This window comes from Festucalex cinctus, chromosome 18, assembly GCF_051991245.1.
Source record: "Festucalex cinctus isolate MCC-2025b chromosome 18, RoL_Fcin_1.0, whole genome shotgun sequence".
Taxonomy (NCBI): domain Eukaryota; kingdom Metazoa; phylum Chordata; class Actinopteri; order Syngnathiformes; family Syngnathidae; genus Festucalex; species Festucalex cinctus.
Window position 1 is genome coordinate 278,023 of NC_135428.1, and position 16,486 is coordinate 294,508.

The 16,486-nt window shown below is 44.5% G+C and overlaps 2 protein-coding genes across 6 annotated transcripts in view; one reads left to right on the plus strand and one right to left on the minus strand.

Moving 5' to 3' along the window:
- Positions 1-122: 122 nt before the first annotated feature.
- Positions 123-16,486, minus strand: part of LOC144005951 (uncharacterized) — a 136,903-nt gene continuing 120,539 nt past the window's right edge. The window contains exon 9 of the mRNA XM_077504472.1: positions 123-178. The gene's annotated coding sequence lies outside the window, so the exon portion shown is untranslated. The remainder of the gene's footprint in view (positions 179-16,486) is intronic.
- The window catches only part of gabrg2 (gamma-aminobutyric acid type A receptor subunit gamma2), a 28,534-nt gene continuing 22,526 nt past the window's right edge, over positions 10,479-16,486 (plus strand). For 2 of the 5 annotated variants that reach the window (XM_077504260.1, XM_077504261.1), the window contains exons 1-2: positions 13,357-13,495; positions 15,741-15,808. In XM_077504260.1, coding sequence (XP_077360386.1) covers positions 15,767-15,808 — 42 coding nt within the window. In that variant the 5' untranslated portion in view covers positions 13,357-13,495; positions 15,741-15,766. Of the gene's footprint in view, positions 10,770-13,355; positions 13,496-15,740; positions 15,809-16,486 lie in introns of those variants that run through there. The other 3 variants (XM_077504259.1, XM_077504258.1, XM_077504262.1) reach the window with 3 other exon arrangements.

The following is a 16,486-nucleotide window of genomic DNA, read 5'->3' on the forward strand; positions in this document are numbered from 1 at the left end:
GCTAGGCTAAGTCAGCGCTAACTTGTGTTTCTTGAAATGCTAGCCATCATTTTTGCCTGGTAAACATTTATGATGTCAAACACAAACAAATCGAGAAATGAGAAAGCAATTCTGGTTGCTTACCGGTGTTTTGTCCGAGGAGATGAGCAGGTGAACTTTCTGGGTTCAAGTGTCAAACCTGGAAAGGACAAAAGCAAATTCTTATATAGTAGCCTCAAAGGTGACCTGGACTGTACCATGTCATAGGCAAATGTTTGCTTTGCTTTGCTTTGGTTTGTTATTTATTTTTCAACCCCAGGCTAGCATGAATTCAAGTTTTATGCAAGTATTATGATTCATTTTCACAGTCTCGCCGTGTGCTTTCTTGAAGTCACCATTTGATTTCATCATGTTTTGGGAGTTTGGCGCATGTGCCAAAGCTACAAAGTGTCCTCAGAATCACTTTTTGCATCATCCTGCTGAGGAACAAACCAATGATGATCAAATCAGCAATTTGCATTTGGCTTGTAAAATGCAGCAGCTGTCCTCTTATGTCACCAAAAATGGGACACGTTTCGTTCTTATTGGTCGCAGTGCAAGTGGAATTTCCACAAGAAGAGTACGTGATTGTCAACTTTGCTCCTCCTCCACCTGGCCGGCGCGTGAAGCGAGAATGGAGGATGGAGGCGCAGAGGAACGTGCACTGGTTCCCGACAAGCATGTGAGCTGCCGAGCTCCCCGCACAGCGTTACGCAACAAAGCTGCTTCGCTTCTTGCTGGCAGAAGAGCACCAGAGGAGCTTTTTCTCTCTTTTTCTGCTTCCACTCCATCACTTTTTCCCCCCACCACACGCACACATTTGGACTGGGGCGCATAACGAGCAGGTATTGTAATCCCATATGGTGCTTTCGTACTGCAAACTTTATGCCTTGCTTGGTCGAAAACTTTGTTGCTGAAATGTCGGCTTCGCTTCACTTCTGCCTGACTTAAGCAAATACATGCACGTGCCTACATTACGTCCCATCATTTCTTTTTGAAACCCTTTCATGAAAAATGAAAATGTGTCTGCTTATTTGCTTCATGGATGAAATAATCAAATAAATATCTGGATAAATAGATATTCTCTATAAAGACGTGACTGTGAACAGCGTCAGAATATTGAACAGTAGCCAAAACACGGAGCAATAAACCAGCAGTCGATTGTAAACCATCAATGAGAAAAATCATTTATGAAGAAAACAAATGTGCATGCTACACAAGGTGATACAAGTATAAACTCGCAGTAACGAGAAGCGTGAGCAGCGACGCGACACGAGTAAGCAGTAGACAACGAAAGCCGCAACCGAGTCACCAGCGCACATGAAGCAACCGTATCAACGCAGTCCAGACCGGAGAACCGCTTGTAAAGTGCGACAACAGCGGAAGCAAAGCGTGCCTTCAAAATGGCGACTCGTCACTGTCGGAATAATTGGAAATATAAGTTAGCGTACATTTGCTGCAATGAAGAATTGCTTCTGCTCGCAGTATAGAATGTTTTGCTCTGCTCCGCACTCACATTCACATGCGCTAGCTCTATGCTAGCTTCACAGAAAATGACTCCAGAAGCACAAGAAGCAGAACATCGAACGCAGCAGAATGGTTGGAGCCAGTCTGCTGAGGCAGGCCGCTCGTTTGCTGTTAAGAAATGATTGCAAACTTGACCACGTGTACTCAGCAATCACGTGCACACACACATTCATGTTTTATGCATTTGCATGATGAGTGTTGGAACACCGACGGAACTCAGGGCGTGGAAACCAAATAAAAAGAGAGGGTGAGGAGGAGATTTCCCCCCCAGAGAGTGAAGTAGTGAATTGTACCAGTCAGTTCCTCTCCTCGTGACCTTTGAACTGTCTTCTCTCCTTTTTTGTTGTGTTTCATAAATGTCAAACAGATAAAACTGACATTCACCCAAGCTAGCTGCAAAGTTCAAATTAGCATTGTGCTAAATCTTTTTAATCTTACTGCACACTGTCCTTTCAATAAACTAAACTCAAACTCAAAGTCATGTGCTGATTGTTACATTGTGTGTGGGGGGGGGGGGGGGGGGGATGGGCTCACAAATAGAAATATGTTTGGAAAATGTGTATTTTGTTGTTGAATGTCTCAGTGAGGAGTGGGCGGGCACTCTGATCATGAGCAAGCAAAAAGTTGTCGTGACTTCCGCCAATCTTTGAACCGCATTTCTTCCTAACAATTCCTTTGATCTTTTTCTCAAGTTGGAAGATGACGGCCCCCAGCGCTCATCGTACTCGTCATCGTATCGAAAAGTTTGAAAAGTGTTGCGTCCGACAGCCCAACTCATTCAAGTGCATTTGATCACATGTAGAACTCTAATTGTCCACTCTCGTTCTTTTACATGATGAAAAAAACATCATAATGTGAAGAATGTTCCATTTATGAGCAAATGGAGCATTTTGCTAATGACTGATGAAAAGGCGTAAATGTTCTTTCTGCACCGAAGCAAATCTGCGCCGGTTTCTTTGGATTTGGAAGCAATTTGTCCCATAGGTCAAAGTTTTGCTGTCGTAAAACTCGCAATTGCAATTTACAAGCGGCGAAGTGCACAATTAAGTTAAAGACTCCTAATGGAAAGACGTAAAAAACATCAAGCCGACAAGTATTTAATGAGCAAAGTGAAATGCAATCTGGCATTCAAACTTTTAATATCCATACAAAAAGTACAAAAGCAGGAGCCGGCGACTAAACCTTCCACACGTTCCCTTTTAACGACAAACGCAATTATCATTGCTAAACGCGCTTGTCAAAAGAAACGAGCCGTTGTGAAGGCAAGCGGCAGTCAGTCCGCCCTCATTTACGCAACAACTGATGACCGGCGTCAAGATGGAGGCGTCATTGCTTCATCTTGTGGAATTTGAAAATAATAATCACACAAATTTCATTTCACCAAGTGTCAAATTCCAAAGTGTGGAGCCGCTGAACTTGAGAAATTGCCGGCCAAGGACGCGCGACAAATCTCGGCAGCGTTTCTTCAAAATTCTTCAACCACTTCAACATTTTCGTCTAATTTTAGACAATTATTCGAACCAGCAGATTATGTTGAACATTTCTGATTTAAAACTATTTGTCTCATCTTTTGGATGGAAAAACAACTTGAGACACAATTACAATATATCAACAAGTGGCTACATGCTACAAGCTAGTAAGTTAGCCACAATTAGTTCGTGGTCAGATCAATATAATTGTTGGAACATTATTATTTTTTTTTTCAAAATGATAGAATTTTCGTCTAAACTAAAAGTCCATCGATTTCCGTTCAGTTTTTATGAAGTGAAGGACATTTTCGTCTCATGAGTTGAGGAAAATGCAAACTGATTTAGTGGCAGTTATTGTTTGTTAATGAGGATTTTAGTGGAGTCTGGTGACAAATGTGTGTTGACGACATTATCTTTCTTTAGTTTCCGTTGGCAAAATAAAGTTAACAACGGGGTCATTTCCTTGGTGAAATATAAGCGCTTGATTGATTTCGTTCCATGTGAGCATGCTGCTGATTGGCAGCTGTTGACATTTGCATTTGCCATCCTCGTTCTAAGTTGGTTGTGATTTGGTGCTAATTCAGATTGCGTCATCTGAGCATGTTAAGGCCGATCAATACGTTCAAAGTATTATTCATGGTCCGCTGCTCTTGAGAATGAGAGTGAAAGGATGAGCGATGTGGCCAGGCGGCGCCTTTATTATTCATCAGCTCATCTCACTGCAGTCAATCCAGTAGGGGGCGACGTTGCGGTGTTTGGCTCACTCGTCATTTCAATCTGTGCGCATGTGCTGCAAAGAACTGGAATTTTCTCTCTCATGTGCTGCACTTTCACTGCCATTTTTATTATTGCTGGAAATGAAACGAGTCAAAATGGACGCTGTGCATTTGGCATGTGTTTTTTTTTTAGAGGAAAAAGCCCCGTGTGACTTGGTAGCAATTGGAGAAGTGAAGTGTGAGTAAAAGGAACTCACACGAACACAATCCCATTTGGATGAGCGACTTGCACTCAAGCCAGATGCACTTTGTCCTTGATTCAGGGCAGGAGAGCCAAAGCAGAACTGAATATCTCATCAGGTGTGAACGCAATCATTTGTCCCGCTTGACTTTGCAAAAAACAAACCAAGCATTTTCAACAAAATATCGAAAGGAAGCCTTGGATGAACCACAAAAAAAAAAAATGTTGAAGATCTGGAAAATGCTGATTCAGACTTCCAAGTCACTATGGTGTGATGTTCACAGTGAAAATGGAATATTTGGAAGCGAGCTCGCATACGGATTTGACAAGCGCTTTTATTGATATGGCGGAAATTCAACAGCTCAATGAATGGCCGGGACAGTTTTCACTTGATCCAAGGTTGACGTTAATTGTTTGTATAGTTTGAGCCTCACGTCGATTCAATTTTCCATCTGTTTTTATTGCAAATGTTTTTCTAAGAGTGGCAGAGCTGTGAACCAGCAGGCCATACCAACCCGGCCTTGTTTCATTATTTGCAGAAGGAAAAAAAAAAAAGTCATCCAAATTAGGGGTCGAGCGATTTGGATTTTGTCAGGCTGATGCTGATTTTTGGGAGGGAAAAAAAAATACAGCTAACCGATTCATAATATAATAATTCAAAAAATGCTGAACTGGCTGTTTGCTTTGAAAGCTTCCACTGTACCGTGGTGAGGATTTGATACGAGTTGCCATGGCAATTTGCGGTGGGAGCCGGCGGGTGAAAATCAAGTACGCTGAAGGCCAGAAGGATTGCGAAGGCCAAGCATGCGCCGAGCCTCAAGTACAAGGCCACGACGGGTTCGCGTGGGATTGGCGGGCCATCAGATACGACCCCGGCGGGGCACACGCGGACCGGCGCTATCTCGCCTTCGCCCTTCTCACGCTACCTCTCCAGTGACGACTCCGTAGCCCGAACGGCGTTTGGCGGCGTCCGCTGCGGGCAGGCGAGCGACACGCCGGACGAGGAACAAGACGGGATGCATGAAAAATCGCATGCAGGTTTGAACACCGGCATGAAAACGCATCAAGCGCAAAAAAGCTCTTACGGGGCTCGCAGGAAGCGGACGTCAAATGCTGCTTCCAGATCGCATTACGTCGCGTCTTCAACTTGAGCCGCAGCACATTAACATCCGCCTCCGACTGCTCGTTGGCCGTGCAGATAAAGGCCAAGCCAAAGAAATTTCAGAGGTGCAAGAGAATTCTTATGCACTCCAACAGGAGTCGGCATTAATAGCTGGCGTCATGCTTTGGGTTGGCTTTTGCTTTGGCTTTTGTCGGGGTTCGGGTTTTGACTGGCTTTGGTTTGAGTTTATCCTCACGATCTGATCTGTTCTATTGTGTTTTCCTTGTGCGTCTTGTCAACATTGTCCCGCCTCATTGCCACTTGCCAGCTGTGTCTCGTTGTGTCAATTAGCGTGTGTGTATTTAATCTCTTGTCTCCCGTCTCTCTGTGTCGATTCATTGTCGTTTTCCTCCCGTCATGCTGCCAGTTCAGTTCTCGTTTGTAGCTCCTTTTGGCCTCCTCATTTTTGTCTATTCAACATTTTTTTAGCGCATTTGTTGCCTCCTCGTGCTGCTTCCCTGCATTCGGGTCCACCACCTGTGCCAGGTGCAATCACGTGATTCCGGTGGCAAAAAAACAACCATAACATAAGATAAGATAAACGATGAAGACCAACACAATCCAATCGCAACAAATCAACATTCTTCCATTCCTCCAAACGCTGACGTCACGTGACGCCCACCTGCACTGTTGCTTTGATGCATTTGAAGCATTGCTGCGAGATTTGTTTGTTTATGGGTGATGTAAATCAAAGTGTGACTTTTGTGTTTGAAAGAAGGTAAACGATTGAAATATGAATACGTCAGCAATCCATCCAACCACAGAAGCTGATCTAATTTTGCACGCAGCCAAAATGTGTGGAGAGTTACCAACAAGTGACATAAGCAGCTTCCAGCAGGAAAAACAACAACAACAAAAATGTTATATTTGGATGTGAAACATGTTTCTGCATGATTCTCACACCGCCGTCTGCTCAATGGCAGCGACGTCTTTCTAAAAATAGCATCGAGATAGATTGAAGCGCAGTCGTCATGTGACTCACAGCATTCTGCTTTGGCCAAGAAAAAAAAAAAAACCTCATTCTGAAAAAAAAGAAAACTCTCATTCTCTATGACGCGCTTCTGCTCTGAAAGGGAACTTGAATGGCATCCTGATGGCAGCCGGCTAAATAAATGAAATGGCTCCTTCTTCTTGGCTCTGCTTTAAAAGGCTTTCAATCACAGCAACAAGAGCTGATCGTCAGTAAAATGTTGTTTGAAGATTGGCCCTTGTCATAGGCCTCCATTTTGCTGCTTTTATCTGCACTAAGCTAATTGCCCTGCGCAATACTTGTCCGTCCGAGGAAAACTAAATTGTGTACATATATATATATGTATGTTCACTCATGTAACCCTAGAAAACTTTCAATTCCGGGCACCTTTTTGTTAGCGCAAACGATTGCTAACAAGGAATGCTGACCAGTCATAATCTGTTTGGTTTCCATTTGTTATTTATGGAATATACAATAAGTAGTCATGAAATTGCTTGAATAGTTTGGCCTGTCGCATCCGCTACCCCGTGTAAGCGTCGACCAAGCTCGGCCGCTAATTGTGCCACGATTGTTATTTGCCATTCATATGTAATCCGTGTAGTATGTGCATGAGTGACTTTGGGCTCAGTTTGCGTTTTTTTTCTCGCCAAAGCCGTGACTCCGAGGAGCACGGCAACAATAGAAAATGAAAGCCAAACTGGCTGTAATCTACCTTGGGGAGGTGAGATTATTCGTGCTTCGCTTCAAGCAGAGCAAATTCAACATAAAGACGGTCGGCTCCATTTCGGCTGGGAAGGGAACCGGGCGGATGCTGGCGCCCACTTCACAGCCATCCGTTTTGGACGCTCAAGTGCAGAGAATCCATCTTGACTGGGAATATTTGTCCAAAATGTCTTTGGAAAAACATTTGGCGCGAGGAAACTGTTCAGCCAAGTCGCAACAACTGAGAAACAATATCAAACTGCAAAATGGATAAACACGATAGCGTTGCTATGACTTTCAATCGCATCCAACAGTAGACGCTTGCGCTCGAATGGAAATCAACCGCTAGTTTGACGCCAGGCAAGTTGGGCTGTGATGACGCAATACGTGCGGGCTCCAAAGTGGCATCAGCCACGTTAACACACAATTTCAGAAAAAAAAACAAAAACACCACTCACTGCTTTTTATCCAAAAGAAGATGGCACATCGCATCATCGCGTGTTATTCCAAACAACAGATACACTCGGCCAAGCATTAACATTGGGAGTTTTTTGTTTTGTTTTTTTCTGTCAGAATACGGCTTCCAATGGCTTTCATTCAACAACCATTTGGATCGTTTGGATTTACATACGCGCTTTTGCTTACTACACAAATATTCATCGGATAGAACGAGCACACATCCTTGTGGAGGAGAAAAAAAAAAAGCCCCAAAAGCGAGTGCATGCGAGCGCAGGTGGGGAAGCGACAATTGGCCGCAAATGTGGCCCGTCACTATTCAAGCAAGGAAATTCCATTTGACATCTCGCTCTCTTGCCAACTGCGTGCGTGCGTGTCAGATTAAGCAAAATTAAACAAGCAACAGACTGCTGCAATGACACAAACGGCTTTCCCACATTGCATGTTCATTACGAGGGATGGAACGATACCGGCAATATCGTGATATCGCGATATTAAAACTGGAACAATATATTGTCGTCGTCATGTTCACAATATTTAAAAGCAACATCTGTTCAAAAAGTCAGGTTGATTTGCATTTGTGCAGTTGTAGCACCCTCTGGTGGCTAGATTTTTTTAGTGCAGTTGAATTTTCACAAGGCATGTTTTGGCCCTTTTATGTTTCAAACCGATGCTAATTGTCAGATGAAGGGGAACAAACGTAAGCGAGTCAATATGTGGAGGAACTCGATGTGCATTTAGGGATACATTAGGGATGTAACGATATCCAAACATCACCACAATACCATATCACGATATGAAGCTCATAACACGATAATTATCACGATATTGTGAGGAGGTTGGCGAAATTTAAAAAAGGTCACAATATTTTGCCACCTCATGCTGGCACATGATTGTGCTTGAGCTGGCAATTTTCAGGGGTTTTTTTTGTAAAAAAAAAAAAAAACGAGCGAGTTTTGAGTGGGTTGGCTGGTGGAAAAAAAGCGACTTCGGAGCAGCGGCACGATCCAATCAGACGCGCGTCACGTGAACGGCGCATGTTCCAAGTGGAAAATTGGACGGGCACGCCAACACCTGCTTTTCACACTGCACCTGCCGCGCTCCTTCTGCTTCATTTTCTGCTTTTTGTTTTTGGCTCGCGGCTTTCAGCTTTTTCTCTTCTGCAAAACGTTTTCTCTCTTTCGTTTTGCTGTGCGCTCTTCATTTCCTTACTCAACATTTGAAATTGGTGACATCATCTATAGGCCCACGTATATATTAATCGTGGGGAATGATAGCATATGTCGGCCCCAGCCACTTCGCCGGTGTCGCGCGATTCAGACTGATGTCCACGTTTGTCTTTCATTTCTCCTCCTCCACCGACGACGTTATGAAATATGAGGACACGGTCAAAACGCAAACAAAATCCAGGCCCGAACGAGTCTGATGCGAATACGAGCACGGTACAAGAAATGGAGTGTCAATAATACGTCCATCCAATCACGAAAAATATCGTCAATCAAAAGCCAGTTGGCGTGTGCACGGTGCACTGAACGGTGCAGCAAACTTTCTCTCACCATCTTCCATTTTTCGATCCGACTTCTCCGCAACTCTCCGTACACGGCACAAGCGCTAGTCACTTCCTGTCATGTGTTCACAAGCCTTCAAAATAAAATGTCTGTTCAACCAACTTTTTAGATTTTGTTTGACAATCCGGATTGTTTCATAAATTGTCACCACGAGTTGAAATACGTTCTTCTTTTTCTTCTGTTCCTCTTAATTTATGCTTACTTTCTCTTTTTTAAATGTAATTTGTATATTAGTTGGTGAACTTTCATGATGATTATTTGAAGATGCTTCAAGTCCATCAATTGATTCAATTTTAAAATGGTTCGTTTTATAAATAATGGATGAGTGTGGTCTCTGGAATTCCAACATGACTCTTGGGACTGAATTGTCGAGATCAACTTGGCAAGCACAGCCAACGTGGAGCAGTTGCAGTTGCATTCGAAGTTGCTTAAGACTTGCGCGAGCGTCAAAAACAAAACAAAGAGGAACAAGTCCAAGTCGGAAGAACTGTCCTGGGTGCTGATGAGGCGTCATGGGAGCTGTCCGCGGTGCTGCACCAATGCAGTCCTCCACACGTCAACAAAACAAACTCATCCGTTTCACACAAACATCAACAGCAACAAGAAAAGCGAATGAAGATGTGCACAACTTTTTTTTTGGGGGGGGGGAGACTTAATTTTCCATTGAATATTTTGGGAGTTGATGACTTGTTTGGTTTGGATTTTCTTTGCAATATGACAATATCAGGCATCGCTTTAGCAAGATGCTGTGAAAGGGAGCATGCGTGCATGCATGTGCGCGCGCTGATCGGCGCTGCAGCAGCGGCAACGAACGTGCCTCGATCGGCTCCTCTTCGCCAGGCAGGAAATCTGCTTCCCAATCTGCAGCCAGGCAAACTCCACATCTCGCGAGCACGACCGGCGCACGGGCGACTTGTGTTCGTCATTCATTTGAGTGTTTGCGGACTCGCCTTATTTTTTTTTCAAGCCCTTTTTGTGTTCGCGACCATCTCGAGTCTGGCTGCGTGAAGGAGGAGGGAGAAAGGAAAAGAAAAAAGGCGTCTGCGTGATGCATCGTGGGCTGGGAAGGCACTAAAACAAGCGGACGGGCATCTGCGCCAAAAAAGAAGAAGAAAAAAAAAAAAAAAGATGGCGAGGATGACGACGGCGGCTTGGGCAAATGCAGCCTGCGAGTGGTCGACGGCCACGGCCAAGCTCTTCGTGTGGCTCTTGATCGCCGTCAACCTCCCCGGCAGGTAAAGCCGCTTTGTCAACTTTTGCTGGTCGATCGCTCTGGCCAGGCTGCGCGCATGCTAACGTCAAGCTAGCGCTGCTAGCCTTCGCCTAGCCGACGATGCTAAGCGGCCACATTTTGGCCAAACGTCACCGACTCGTTCCTCGTTTGTGAATCGAAAGCAGTTCGGAGCGTCATCATCCATATTTATGAAGGGATGCTTTTGTTTTGTTTTGGGCTTTTTTTTTTGCATGATGGCTGGCGGCCGCTCAAATAGCACAGGCGAGCTACAAGCTAAAGTGATGCTACAGATACAGAAGGGCCGTTTGCAAGCAGCAAGTCCGAAAGCCAAACGGCTCTTGACGAGCGCGTGCACGTGCGCGCGTTTGTGCGTGATGACGGTCACAATGTGGACGCTCTTTCAAATAAGTGCTGCTGTGTTCATTTCAAAATGGCAGACGGTTACGTGGACAAGTCTGAAATCAGAGCACACGACAGCAATGTCTCGCGCAGCTCATCTGCGTGTCTTTCTCTTGCTGTTGGGAGCTTATTGACGGTCGCTTCGAGTTCAGATGGACAAGAAGACAACGAACGGATGCTTGCTCGCCTCTTGCGAGATCGACAGGTGGAAAATGGAGGCAGAATTCACTCACAGGCCACTTCATTACGTTTGACACATTCGGAACAAGATTGCGACTTCGTTTTGCATCGGTCTGCATCATACAGGGTTAGTTACAGGATTATTATATCATGACAGCATTCGCTCATTATTCGGCCACTTCAAGAAATAAATGCCTCACCTCAAATAAATCAAATGTCCCGACAAATGATGACATTATTAACTTTGTACCACCTCGTTGAGTGGTCTCAACATTTTCCCTTCAAATATGTACACTTGCTTTCCTACGTTCATGATTAGGGCTGCACAATATACCGGAAAAAAAATATCCATATCGCGATATTGGCCCATGCAATATGCATATCGCAAACACATGCAATAAGTTTCATATGGAATTTGATGCTTTGATCTGAATTTTGACCAGTCAGATAACAACTAAATCCATTTTGAAAAATACATTTTTGATGGAAAAATGTTCAACAAAATGTCTTACTTGGGTTAAGGTCCAAATGTGAAGCATGGAAGAACGTTATATTAATTCAATATGAAGCCATGAAGGGATAGTTTGGATTTTTGGACATGAATCCGTATTTCATCCTCACCTCCAGCGTGTGCGATCAGCACCGACTTACCTCTGACAACATTTTGTGACGAGAGTTCTGGTCCGGTTTGGTCGAGACGAACGTAGTCCGGCAAGTTGGCTGGGATCACGGAAATAAAACGTTTTTCTTCTAAAAAAAAAAAAAAGAAGTTTGTGTTCAAAAGAGTAATAACACATTTGCGTCCCAAAACTTTGCCCTAGAAAAAAGTCAAGACGCCATTACCGCCGGGCAATATTTTTCCGTTTGCACTCCATACAGCTAATTAAGTGCACCTTCCACTGTAATTATAACTTTGAAAAGACAAACAACTTGTAGATTAGTGCACATCTATCAGCTGTATGCAGCGTAACGCGCAGCGATACAAACAAACAGGAAAATATTGGCCGGCAGTAATTGAGTATGACTTTTTTTCTAGGGCGAAGTTTTGTGATGCAAATGTATTATTACTCTTTTGAACAAATATCGTTTTTAGAAGAAAAATGCTTTATTTCCGCGATCCCAACCAACTTGCCGGACTGCTTAAAAATGCAAACAATCGACTTATAAATTCATATTGGGATTAATCGGTATCAAATTGAATCGTGACCTATGAATCATGATGCGAATCGAATGGTGAGGTACTAGGCAAGTCACACGCCTAATAATAAATCTGATGTTTGTTGTTGTTTTGGATGTTGTCGTGTGACGTGATCTGCTTTCAGTCGACGCTATAAATAGCCCGGCTTTCCCTGCCAGAGGTCGCTTAAGAATAGAACGGCTGACCCACTTGAAGTCATCTTGTCCTCAACTCGTTCGCATTTTTGTTGTTGTTGCTCACGAAAAAGTGAGCGATGGCGACGCGGCGTAGGAGGACGGCGGCGTGGTCACAACGCGACATCCAAAGCGTCGTTTTGCTGCACGGCCGTAGAACTCGATTCATGTCGAGTTCATTTGAATCGTGCACGTTTAATAGCCACGCTGCCGGCGAAGCATTTCTTTTCTCTCACTCGGCGTTTTCACGCGGAAGACACGAACGAGACGGCGATCGTCTTCCTTCAAAGCTCGCTTGGGTCGGGATGAGCCGTTTGCGGCGCAAATTTACTTTCTTCTCGATACGCCACGAGAAGCGCGGCCGCCTTTGAAGGAGACGCCGCACTCAGACGTGCGCATGCATATGCATGAAAAACAAAGTTGGTCTCGGCGGACCTTCAGGTACTCAATTAGCAGGCACGAGCGCGCGTCCATCTGCCTGCGCTGCCTTCGCTTCCCTTTCATCCAACTTACGCTTGGAGATTTTCCATGGATGCGCACATACAGTGGAGGAAGCACCAAAAAAACTAAACTAAACAAAAAGAAAAACTCCTCTGGGCTTTTTCCACCCCGCTGTGGTCGTACAATTCAGAATTGGACCAACAAGAATTCAAAACGACAGATTATACTTTTGTAACAAGATGTGTTATAAATACTTGTAAAAAATATGAGCATACCTTTGTAGCATGTGGCTAACTGTAGGTAACCGCATTTGATTTGAAGAAAGCATTTTTGGGACTCCAAATCCAAACATAGGCTGCAAAGGGGCCACCTGAGCAATCCAATGAAGATTTCATGTTTGTGCACGTGCAAATGGATGATGACGCCTGACGGCTCTTAAGGCAGCGGAAGGGAAAAGTGCAGGCCGGTCCGTCAAAGTGTTATTTCTGGCTCTCTCTCAACCTGGGAACACGAGAACGCTATCAGATCTGTGACTGATCCCGCCCCCCTTTTTGGTCCGACTTGTATTCTTCTACCTGTGACCGCCAAATGAAAAAGTCTCGCTCAAAGAAAGCTCACAGCTGCTTGTGAGCCGCGGGACATCTCCCCAATCGCTTCCGATGCTTCCTGGAGGTGGAACGAGAGCGCAATTCTATTTTTGACAAGTCCGTCAATCTGGCCACATTTTCACTTTTCAGATCGCTGCTCACGTTCACAAACGTCTCAATGATCAATGAATTGGTGGAAAAATAAAATATCAAGTAAGACGTTTGGGTGTTTGAGTAGCAACAACACAAGAAGCAGCATCAAGCTGTTGTTGAAAAGAAAACTTGAGCGCAGGCATTGTTCTCGTTTATGGCAGCTCCTTCCAGACGGACGACGACGACGAGGTGTCCAACAAGACGTGGGTGCTGACCCCAAAGGTGTACGAGAGCGACGTCACGCACATCCTCAACGGCCTCCTCGACGGATACGACAACAAACTGAGGCCCGACATCGGAGGTAGGCGCCGATTAGTCGCACAACCATTTTTGGGGGGTTTTAGTCACAGAACCAAGCAACCACTTTTAGGGATAGACCGATTATCAGCTGGGTCGATGATCCGATATTCAGCATTGTGAAGAATATCAGCATCGGCCATTTTGAAGAATTATATGGCCGATAATAGAGCCATTGAAAAAAAGTGTTGGAGAAAAAAAAAAAAAAAAAAAAAAACTAATTATTGACATTTTCATAGATGCTTACAAACAAAGATGTCTATTGACGAAAAAACCCAAAACATTTATGATCCCTAAATGTCGGTCAATAAAAAAAATCAAATCATTTGTGAGGCGCTCTCGCGTCCACACGTCACCTGGTGGTCGTTCCGTATGATTGACGGGGCCGCATACAATCGATATCGCGTCACATCCCTTTTCACTCTTGTGTATTGTAGCCGGGCCGCATCCACGATTAAATCATTTCCTTGTGATTGCCGCTCCGCAAGTGTAGCAATCTTGCGGAAGAAATGAATGGATGGCTCCTACATGATGTTGCTTTTGCGACTTTCAGCTATTAACATGCAGAGCTGCCGAATAAATCTTCCGTCTGGATGATGTGGCAGGAATACGACGCTATTTGTCATTCTCTACAAGCTGCGCGAACGTCATAAATGAATGCTAATAAGTTACTACGGGCTGGCGAGGGAAGAAAAAAACTAAACAAAAACATAGCACAGCTCGTGAATCCAATGCATAAGAAATCATCTTTGAAAAACAAGCAATGCATGCTGCCTCCTTTTTTTCTTGATGCCAAAGTAAGCAGCGACTTGTGTATCCATTTTAGGAATTCACGGTGTCTCGTCTTCTGTTTATCCGAAAGACTAACATGGCCAGTTTGCGATGCTGTTTGAAATCAAAATGCCAAACACAACCGATTGTTCTTCAGTCCTTCTCGGTGATACGTTGCTAAGCATCCATGTAGTTTTTCTTCATCCGCTCGCTGCCTCGACATGCGAATGTTTGGAGAAGATACGATGAGAACGATCATTTCCGTGCTGACGGGTCGCACGATGCACTGCAGTCTCCAGTTGTGTTCATTTTGTCCGCCATTTTTTTCATTTCGTCTCAGTTTTCGTCCAGCTTTTAATCACGCTTGTTAGTTTTTAACACAATTAGGCAACCGCGTCCCATTTTTCTTTAATCCATTTTTATTCCACTATAAATCGAGCATTTTAGTCTTAATTTTAGTCCGAGAAAACTTTCGACAAAAGAATAAAACTAATACAATTACTGCTCCTCCTCCTTCCCAAGCTGGCCCTCGTCTTTAACACTTCTCGACGGTTTTGTTGACGGCCCAAAATGGCTTCCGTTGGTGCTCATTCTGTCAAAGTTTTTCATCGGTCCGCCAGCAAAACGGAACCGTCGACGGTACCGACGGAAGGTGTGACTGCCTGCCCCTGTTGAATTTTTGTTGCTATGAATAGAGCCTGCGATTGGCTGGCGACCATTCGGGGTTCAACCTCGCCGCTCGACCAAAGTCAGCTGGAATAGGCTCCAGCTCACCCACAAAGTGTGGATAGTGGAAGTCGGCCTTCAATTGCAATCAATGTTTCTTGCCATCTGTGCTTTTATGACACATTTTTGCTTTCAAGATAAACAAGCGATGCACACTTGATGGATTTGTCTTATGTGTGGAATCCAGTCTGGTCAGAATGGAGGACATCGTTTCAACAGTCAGACATGACATGTGACACAATATTTGAGGTCATCACAAGATGATGTGTCATCATGCGTGATGTTCCAACTGATAGTGACATGAAAAATGAATGCAGCAACACTCAATATTCTTCACCTGAACCGTCTTGGACGTCACCTTTCGTCAGCCGTTAGCGACTTTGACTCACCTCATCTCAAGCTAACACGTTTGACATGTCCACAAATGCAAATGGCCGCTTGCGTCCGTCCGTCTGTCTCAGCACACTGAGCCAGATGCAACATAATACATGGCTCACTCGTTTCCTCACTTTTCACACAATCAGCAAAGCTTATGGATACTTTCTAATACGTCCGATGTGCTACAGTATCATCCGGCATATTTATGGAGCACACTGGCCCTAAAAATGCCCCTTTGAACTTTGCCCTCTCATGGGATCGAGTTCATGTTGCACAAGGCAACTCTTTATTAAGCGCTGCTGTCCTCTAACAATGCCAAAAGACTCTTCAAAGGTGTTTTCAATACTCGTGCGCAAATGTGCTTTTTGTTGCAGTGAAGCCCACGGTGATCCACACCGACATGTTTGTCAACAGCATCGGCCCAGTCAACGCCATCAACATGGTAAGCAAGCCGCAATGTGCTCGTCATTTGCCGCGATTGAAGCCGCGTTTCGGGGCAATTTCAATGACGAAATGCGCAATTTTTGGTCCGTGTGCAGTCAACGCGTTTCTCAATGCTGAAATGCACCTATTCAGCCCGTTCTCTATTTTATTCATCTTATAACTTGCCTTCCAAAATGATGTCATGTTTGTTTTTGCGCAAGTAGTCTGTCAAATAAATGACCCGCAAAAAAATGTGACTTATACTCCAGAAAAATACGTAATGTTATTTCTTTTCTTTTCATATTTGATATTGTGATAGCACTGACTGTGAGGTATCGAATTGGACGAGCCGTGTTCGGACTTTCCGCTGGTGCCGGCATCGGGGAATCCGCGCGTTGACGGATATGCGATCGGCCACGGGCTCTTTTGTTCACGCCGCAACATGACCAACGTGGGCGCTGTGGAGCGGCGGCGAAGTGGACAGATGGCGTGATTTTGGCGTGATTCTTAATTATGCAATGTGGAAAATACGGCAAAGAGGACACGTGCTATCCGAGTACGAGCGAGGGAAAGGACGGGAAGGTCGGAAGCAGCGCATCTTAACCTTGGTGGAGGCACTGAAGCCGACCAGTTTTCCGATGCGCGTTCACCCAAGCCGCATGTTTTCCAAATCCAAGATATCGGTACAATCGGCTTG